This window comes from Drosophila novamexicana, unplaced genomic scaffold (assembly GCF_003285875.2).
Source record: "Drosophila novamexicana strain 15010-1031.04,08,12 unplaced genomic scaffold, DnovRS2.1 tig00000877-arrow-arrow-pilon, whole genome shotgun sequence".
In the NCBI taxonomy this organism is placed as follows: Eukaryota; Metazoa; Arthropoda; class Insecta; order Diptera; family Drosophilidae; genus Drosophila; species Drosophila novamexicana.
The window spans coordinates 1,268,398-1,277,139 of NW_020824831.1; the positions used below are offsets into that span (position 1 = coordinate 1,268,398).

The 8,742-nt window shown below is 43.0% G+C and overlaps 4 protein-coding genes across 6 annotated transcripts; 2 read left to right on the top strand and 2 right to left on the bottom strand.

Annotated features, from left to right (window-relative positions):
* Positions 1-126: 126 nt before the first annotated feature.
* Positions 127-1,229, top strand: LOC115764862. 2 transcript variants are annotated; one of them, XM_030708138.1, is made up of 2 exons: positions 127-867; positions 931-1,229. In XM_030708138.1, exons 1-2 carry the CDS (start codon positions 226-228, stop codon positions 1,216-1,218), a joined length of 930 nt encoding a protein of 309 aa, XP_030563998.1. In that variant the 5' UTR covers positions 127-225; the 3' UTR covers positions 1,219-1,229. The 2 variants fall into 2 exon arrangements, with proteins under 2 accessions (XP_030563998.1, XP_030563999.1); XM_030708139.1 differs by having other exon boundaries at positions 128-867; positions 952-1,229.
* Positions 1,230-1,361: 132 nt separating this feature from the next.
* LOC115764861 lies at positions 1,362-3,317 on the bottom strand. Of its 2 annotated transcripts, XM_030708136.1 has the most exons (5): positions 2,992-3,317; positions 2,748-2,933; positions 2,032-2,688; positions 1,696-1,890; positions 1,362-1,641 (listed from the first exon to the last, which is right to left on the bottom strand). In XM_030708136.1, exons 1-5 carry the CDS (start codon positions 3,217-3,219, stop codon positions 1,384-1,386), a joined length of 1,524 nt encoding a protein of 507 aa, XP_030563996.1. In that variant the 5' UTR covers positions 3,220-3,317; the 3' UTR covers positions 1,362-1,383. The 2 variants fall into 2 exon arrangements, with proteins under 2 accessions (XP_030563996.1, XP_030563995.1); XM_030708135.1 differs by having other exon boundaries at positions 1,362-1,890.
* Positions 3,318-4,552: 1,235 nt separating this feature from the next.
* On the top strand, positions 4,553-7,297 carry LOC115764927 (mediator of RNA polymerase II transcription subunit 25). Its single transcript, XM_030708237.1, has 2 exons — positions 4,553-6,075; positions 6,124-7,297. Exons 1-2 carry the CDS (start codon positions 4,633-4,635, stop codon positions 7,213-7,215), a joined length of 2,535 nt encoding a protein of 844 aa, XP_030564097.1. The 5' UTR covers positions 4,553-4,632; the 3' UTR covers positions 7,216-7,297.
* Positions 7,298-7,370: 73 nt separating this feature from the next.
* Positions 7,371-8,040, bottom strand: LOC115764926 (signal peptidase complex subunit 3). Its single transcript, XM_030708236.1, has one exon. The coding sequence runs from the start codon at positions 7,988-7,990 to the stop codon at positions 7,454-7,456; it is 537 nt and encodes a 178-aa protein (XP_030564096.1). The 5' UTR covers positions 7,991-8,040; the 3' UTR covers positions 7,371-7,453.
* Between the last annotated feature and the right edge of the window lie 702 nt (positions 8,041-8,742).

Genomic DNA, 8,742 nt, shown 5'->3' on the forward strand with positions numbered 1-8,742 from the left:
TACAACATTAATTTATGCATTCACTAGTTTTTTTTAATACGAACCAGTGACAGCACACTTCAACACTCGTTCGATATTTGAAAATAATCGATAAGTCGCTGAACTTCTGACATCCCTACTGTACATGAACTAGAAAAATTTAACCCAAGCCAACTCGGAGCAACATAATTGTGTTGATTGTGCGCGTATGAGAAATAATCAAAATAACAAACATCAAATGTAATCATGGTTGGCCGAAATGCCAAAGCGCTGTCACATTTTCACCGGCTAACCGAATATATTGTGCAATGTAAGCACTGCGACAAGACCCTCTCATCCAAACACACTTCTTCCAATTTGACGCGCCACTTAATCAGGAACCACAAACAGTTGGCGCGAGCAATATTTGCCGGTGACGAGGGTAAAATGCTAGCGGAGCTAAGGGAGGAATTGAATGCACCAGATCCGGAACCAGATGTACACATGGAGGCCAATCTGGGAGAGCGGGAAACAAAAACGGCGGTGCGCACCATCATTGACAACCAGGTGCGCCAGGAGCAACATCATCATGCCGAACGCAATAAAGTGATTGGCAAAAATAATAAGCTGTGGGCGCACTTTGTGCGCATATCCGAGTTTATGGCCAAATGCAAGCACTGCAGCAAAACATTATCCTCGAAACACTCGTCGTCCAATTTGATGCGGCACATCATCCGGCGTCATCATAATTTATCCAAAAACCTCAGCTACTCGCAACACAGCCTAATATCACCCAAAAAGGAGATAATGCAAGCTGAGGAGCGTAGGCAATTGGATCCATTGGAAAAGGTCGACTTTGACGATGTGGATAGCATCATTGAGAAGGTCACGGATCACATGGAAGATGAGGTAGGCATAGGCAAAACATATGCTCGAATACGCTGCGAATGCAAATGCAAATTTTGATATTAGTTTACTTCGGTTTCACTTCAGGGACCTTTCTACGAATACGTGGTGGACAATTCGGACGTGATGGTATCCCGACATTGTGATGAGGAACCATCGAATATGGCCCATTCGATGGATCACCAAAACGACACAAATTCACTTGGTGAGACAACGACCCAACTGGATGAGAAGCTAAAAGCGGAAACAATATATTACAATGAAATGGCCGAGCTGGCCAGAGCCAAACGGCGATTAATTGATCTGCAGACCAAGAAGCTTTTACTTGACATGAATGTTGTTGAAGGCAACTAAAAAGCATGAACACAGAATTATTTTGTTATTTATGATTAAACAATAATGATAGTAGATGGCGGTCTATGTAACAACTTGAATTACAATTACATTACACTTAACGATTAAAAGAAAGGTGCTTAAATTTGCATAAGTAGGATCGTGTACAAGGCTCTGTTTGAGATATTAGCTATCTGGATACCGTTGCTCCCGGCCGGCCTTGAGCTTCTCAATTTCCAATCGCTCTTTACGCACCTGTTGCGCCACGAGAAACTTTTGCATACGATAGAAACCGGCCTTTTCACTGAAATACATTGCCTGCTGACGCAACAGATCCTCCTTCAGCTCACGCATTAGCGGTGTATCCTCAGCCTGTATGGTTGTAGTCACTAGCTGAGCGTCGGTGCTGTCATTGCTATAATCCGAAACAACGTTTTCGCCGGACTGCGCAAACAATGCATCTGCATGAAAGCTATTTTCAATTAAATGTTCGCCAACCTCGTCAACGGGGTGCACATCTTCCTCGATTTCAATTAGGTCATCATAAAGCGCATCCTCAGCAAGGGCGCTTGTTAGTTCCGCTTGCTCGGTTGCATCTCCCGCACTAACAGCAGCGGCTGCCGCATTGCTGTCTTCAGCAACAACTTCGGTATAGATGGCGGCAAACTCCTCTTCCTCATCATCTTCGTAGTCCTAAGCAAAAAACGAATTGGTAAATTATAAGTATATGATAGAAGCTGAGCAACAAGTTTGACTGGAAACAGACAGGCGAACATAGCTGTTGATAATGCTCAAGTATATTATAACGAGTATAACAAGTGGGTTCTCACGTACTTCAGTCGCCTCTCCACGCATGGCAGCGCTGTGAATCTTAATCATATGCTTGCTTATGATCTCCTCCAGGTTCTCATTGTGCTCAAAGTGCTCGTCACACATCTGGCACTTCCAGATATTGGGATCGCTGGTGGTTTCGCAAAAGGAGAAAAATGAATTATCATCCGATTGATGTCCTTCCACTTTGATCAAGCCAATTGGTTCTTGTCCGTTCCACGCAATGTTGTGCATACGATGCAGATGCCGCTGCAGATTGCTAGTGCCTTGATATGATAAGTTCTTGAGGCAAACTCGACAGCGTACGGTATCATCCGAAATGCGTGTGATGTATCTCCAAACAAGGCTGCCGCTGAGGCTGGTCCTGCGACAGGTGCGCAACATAGGATTCTCATTAGTACTGGATGTGGCTGCCTCCTGTACCTTATCGGGCGCTTCGATCTTCACCGGCGTCGTTTCATCCATTATGTCATGCCGACGTTGCAAGTGCGTTATAACATTAGCCGTGCCATGGAATCGCATACGTCGATTACATAACTTGCAGAGCACCGTGTTTTTGGTCAATTTTTCACAGTAATTCCACACATAGCTCGAACCCCTGCGCTCCTTTTTGACCGACTGTTCCATGGCCCAACGCACATTGCGAGGCATATGCTTTGCCTATAAACCATACAGTTTTTTAGGAAAATAATCTTTTGGTTATTCTTGTGAATGCTTACCACCTCCTCCAGTTTTTCGGCATGCATGCGTCTCAAATGTTTTGTTATGTTAGAGGTGTTGCCGCCACCGAAATACAACACTTTTTTGCATATATGACATAGGGCGCGCTTATCATCCAGCTTGGTGCAAAAGTTCCAAACGAAACTGCGATTGGGTCGACCCTTTTTGACGGCATCCTCTTGATGCTGCTTTCCAATAGAACGTAATTAAATAAATGGACTAGATCATTAAGGGATTTATCACCTCCGTGATGCCGTGCGCTGTTTGTAAATGTCGGCTTAGAATGGGCGTACGGTTGCCAAACGTTTCGCTGCACACCTTACACCTAAATACGTCCGAATGGTCAGGCACTGGACTAAAGAAACCCCAAACGTAGCTCTGACGCTTGTAGCTTGGTAAGAGGGGTATTATGTTTTGGTTCTCCATTGGATCGATTTCGTTGTCACCTATTGAATCGCTTTCATCGGACATATCGCCTCGCTCACAGTATGTACATAAATTGTCTCAAATAATATAAATTACAATTTATACTTTACTATTCCCTCGTTAACAACCAGGCAAAACTAAGAGTTGAATTGGCTTGTTTTTAATAAAAATCGATAACTAATGCGATAACTGATTCACTGCTGAACTTTTTAAGGGAACTAGAACGGGCGCCTAATCAGCGATGGTGGCATCAATTGAACTTGGATCTGGAACTGGATCCACTCATTTCTACCGAGGAAGCACGGATTTAGCTAAAAGTGTGAAACACGTCTCAAATGATTTTTCGTCTAGATCTTTGGAAATAAATTTGGCATCTGCACCGGCTGTCTCACCCTTAATTTTACCACCTCATCCTTTAGGACCTGAAACTGCGGCCCCATTTCTATTTTGTGTCTGCCGAGCCTTTTGCTGATTACGTATTTTTGGTTGTTGCTTCTTAATTAAGCTAATACTCTTTTTGTTTAATGGATGTTGAGACATTTTGATTAAGTGGTCAAATACATCACACGCATGCTGTCTTTACATTTCCGTGGCTCAGTTCGAAGTGTTGAGGCCTACTTTCAAATATTGCCACTCTTTTTTGTTAAACACCGTTACAAGAAAATATTGCGACCATTTCAATGTAAAAAATATTAAATAAATATTACCAGCAAGTTGTAGAAACATGTAATTTTTTCAATAACTGTATCGTTGAATTTAATAACAAAAAAAAAAAAAACAAAATAATTTATAAATCCAGCTCTAAATGCACAGCTGCCGTACAGTTTGTGGTATTTTTTGTGAAAATAGATAAATATATTTGCAAATATTATCAAATATTGCCACCTTATTTTTAAAAAACCATATTAGGGAACTTTTTTTTTTTTTGTGTTGCCATATGAGTAACATGAATTAAAAATGAGATTTTCTCAAAAATTGCATATACTTTGACTGGATACTTCTCATATAACTTGATTTTGTCCAATTTATCCAATTGATGTAATCCCGCTCAAACTGTATCAAATTGTTCAACACTGCATCCAAAGAGTGGTTCAATTCGCGTAAGAACTAGCAGTTCGATAGACCTTATCAATCAACTATATGAGGTTCGTTTAGAATCAAATAATTTTCTCAAAAACAGTACCAACCATCTGCTTATATGCTTATATCTTCTTAAAGCCTGTATCTACAAAATGCTGTATCTTGCATTAAGTGCCATTGTCCCTGAGAAAAGATATTAGAGCTCAAGTAGATGGTCACTAATTTGATGCACATCACTAATTTAACGCACGTACCAAGTATGGCAAACCTATCGATAGATGAACAAAAAGTGTCGATATGGGCTAAGAGGAAAGTTAAATCCGTAGTAAACGTTTTTTAATTTCACCCAAATAGCCGCTTTTTGGTCGCGTAAGCAATATGGAAGTGGATCAGCTGACGTTGGCCGATGTGGTGTTCGTTATAGAAAACACTGCTATCAATGGAGCCTACCTAAACGAGCTGAAAACAAACTACGTTCTTCCCACCCTGGAGCACTTTACACAAGGCTCCATTGATGAACGCGAATTCCTAATTGCCGAACGATATGCAACGCTCTACGGCATTGTCACATACCGCACTGCCTCGAATCTCCTGGAGCCCGTTTGTACCACTTATGGCCCCTTTGTTCAGCCTCAGAAAGTCATTGAGACAATTGAGCGTCTGCCCTTGGTCGGTGGCGGCATGGAGTCGCATGCCCACATGGCCGAGGGCTTTGCTGCTGCTCATGGTTGCTTCGATGAGATCAACGAGCAGCGCCACATACTGGAACAGGCGAATCTGCAGCGCCACTGCATATTGATATGCAACAGTCCACCGTATCAGATGTCCGTAAATGAATTGTGGAAATACAAGGGCAAATCCTGCGAGCAGCTGGCGGCACTATTTAATGAACGCAAAATTAATTTATCCATCATTGCGCCACGCAAAATGCCGGTGCTTTTCAAGCTGTTCATGAAGGCCGACGGCGATCAGCCCATAACGACCAAAAACTATGCCAAGAATATTCGCCATTTGGTGCTGCTTAAGGGTTACAGCCTGAAGGAGCGTGCGCCCAGTCCGAACAGCATGGCCGTGGTGGGCACAACGGCTGCACAGCATCAAATGGGGGCACCCCAGCAACAAGTAGCATCCGTGCAGGCAATGAACAATAATCCAAATGGCCAGCAGTCTTCTCAAGTTCAAAACATGCCCATGGACACGACTCCAGTGCAGCAGCAGCCAGGTGGTGCACCACAGCAGCAGCAGCAGGTCATGAACATGAACTCCATACAACAGCAACAACAGGCACAGCAGTCTGGCGCTGGCACGCAAACAGGCCTCATGAACGCACAGCAACAACAGCAACTGCTGCAACAGCAACAGCAGCAGCAACAACAACAGCAACAACAACAACAACAATTTGTGCCCAATCAAATGCAGAATGCAAACTTTCAGCAAAATGTTGTGCCCGGCCAGAATCGCTGGATGTATCCAAATCAGCCCGGTCAGCGGCCGGCCTTCATGCAAACAGCTGGCAACAATATGCCGCTGCAGCAAAACCAGAATCCCAATTCAGCGCTGATTTCACGGATCAATGCGCCGCCCAATCAAACGGTGAACTCGCTACAGCAACAATTGCAGCAGCAGCAGCAGCAGCAAAGATTGCAAATGTTAAATCAGCAGCATTTCAATCAGCTGCAACAGCAGCTTGCACAGCAACAACAACAACAACAACAGCAGCAACAGCAGCAGCATCCACAGCAACAGGTTAATGCCAATGCCAATGCCAACATGTTGCCTAATGTCTCCAGTGCTGCTAATGTGCCCGCGCTGCAGCAACAGGCTCCCCCGCAGCAGCAACAGCAGGCCCAGCAACAACAGCTACAGCAGCAGCAACAGCAGCAGCAACAACAACAACAACAGCAACAACAACAGCAGCAACAACAACAACAGCAGCAACAGCCACAGGAGCAATCATCGCTGCGGGAAAAGATCTGGACCGGGGTGCTCGAATGGTCGGAGAAGATCAAAAACGATCAGCAAAAAATACCTCATTCACTGCAGTGCACGGTCTGCACCAATATCAAGGATGGCGAGCCCGAAATCAAGGCTGACAATTGGCCGCCGAAGCTATTGATGCAGCTAATGCCTAAACATCTGGTGGGCAACATTGGCGGTCAGTTTCTCAAAGATTCCAAAATGGTCGTGTTTCGCCCAACGCCCGGCGAAGCGCTCGATTCGCTGGCTAAAATGATGACCTCTGGCTTTGCAGGCTGCGTGCACTTCTCGGCGCTGCATAATGCGCCCGCCTGCGATATTAAGGTACTCATCCTGTTATATACGGCTGATCGCAATGCCTTTCTGGGTTTCATACCCAACAATCAGTCCATGTTTGTGGAACGTTTGCGCAAGGTGATACAACAGAAGCAGTCGCACGGCAACATGCAACAGCAGCAGCAGCAAATGCCGCCACAGCAACAAATGCAGCAAATGTTGCAGCAGCAGCAACAGGGCAAGTCGCCCATGGAAATTCAACAACAGCAGCAACAAATGCAGCAGGATAATTCGCAGCAACAGCAGCCGCATTATAATCAATATGCGCAGCTCAACATGCAAATGGGCGGCGCTCCCGGCGGCAATGGATCCGGCGGCATACCGATGCAGCCGCAAATGCAAATGAATATGATGCAGCAGCAGCAGCAACAACAGCAGCAGCGCATGCCACTGGGCGTGCCCGTTGCGAATCCCAATCTGCAACAGCAGCTGCAGCAGCAACAGCAACAGGTGCCGCAGCAGCAACAGCAGCGCATGGTGCGTCCCATGCTGGGTAACAACAATCCCGGCCTGCGGCAGCTGCTGCAGCATCAAACGTCTGGCAATCAGTTTCGTCCGCAAATGGGCGGCCAGCCGAATCAGATGGGCGCCGGCGGTCCCATGGTGGGCAATCGTAATTTTGATGATGGCGGCTATGAGTTTATGTAAAATTTTAATGTGTTCTAGTAGTATACATTTATATATATATATATATAGATTCACGTTCAGTATCAGTATCAATGTACCCCAGACTTGTTTGTAAATTGTCAAGTTTCTCTCTTTTTAGCAACATTTTGTAATCATTTAGGCCCACAATCGATACATTTGTGTATTTAATATGAAGGCTTTTATTTTAGTACATTAAAATACAGCTGTATTGAATGTTTCTAATCAAAATTTTAAGATTCTAAATGGATGACGCGTACTCAGCGGGAAATTTGAATACATGCTTTCCGGTTGATTGCACCGATGGCAGCAGGCCGGCGTTAGGTATAATGTTCCATGACAAGGATAGCGTTATATTTTTGTTATCCTTCAAACCGTTGCCATCATCCCAGAAGTAATATTTGGTGTTCATATTTTTAAAATCCAAAACTGCATTATCGCCACGCAAAATAATTTTGTCCCAGAGCACAACCTGATTCAGCTGATTCGATGGAGTCTTATATTCGGCCGTTAGATAGAGAAACAATTGTTTGACGTTCCAGTTAAAAATGTTCGTTAGATTTGTCTCCAAATCGAATGTCACGAATCCGAGATCGTGCTTCTCTCTTGATGCACCGTAATCGGGGACATTTTTCACTAGCACCCGTACGGTATTTATTTTAGCATCGGTTCTATAATCCAGAAACACTGTAGATATAAAGCAGCAGAAAGTAAGGCATGCCAATACGCTTAATGAATAGGCAACAGTGGCATTTCCTCTGGTTAAAACAGTATGCATTTTTAAAGTTTACAAAATAGACGCAAGTGGACACGTAGTTTGCGTATGGAAAAATATGTATGAGCGTGTTAGAGATGTACAACTATCGCCGGCACTAGCAATTTACAAACGATGTAACGATTATAATAAATTAAAAAATGTTCCTTAATGCATTTCTTAAAATTATGATTTAATTGTTAAGCCATAGCAAAGTCAAACAGCAAATGATAATCTTATGGTTTTAAGCTAATTCACACTGGTTAAGCTGTTCTTCGATAGCTGCGATGCATTTGTGACTTCGTGGTATTTAAAAGGTAATTTAGGACAGTATGCTGTTGACATAAAATACTGCACACATAATGTTAACTTGTGATAAGAAATTTCGTGGCAAATAACTTTAAATAAAATAAAAAGTCTTTTATATGAAATGTTAAGATTCTGTTCATAAATTTCGCTTGCTTGCCTATTAATTATGACTTCAATAATGCTATCCATAAGTCATTACGTTCTTTTGCGAAAATTAATCGTAAATATTGAATTTATAAATATACAATTTGCAATCAAATATAATATATTACTTACAATTGCAACATGGCGAGTTGCCATATCAGAATGCAAGAAATTTGATGTTTACTAATGTGATATAATAATTAATAATTATATATAATTACAAAGTACATTTGTATAGTATTATTATTTTTCCTGAAAATTGCTGCGTAAATTGTTTCCCGAAACCTTACGTATCGTAACAATATTTACGTCGTGAATGATTG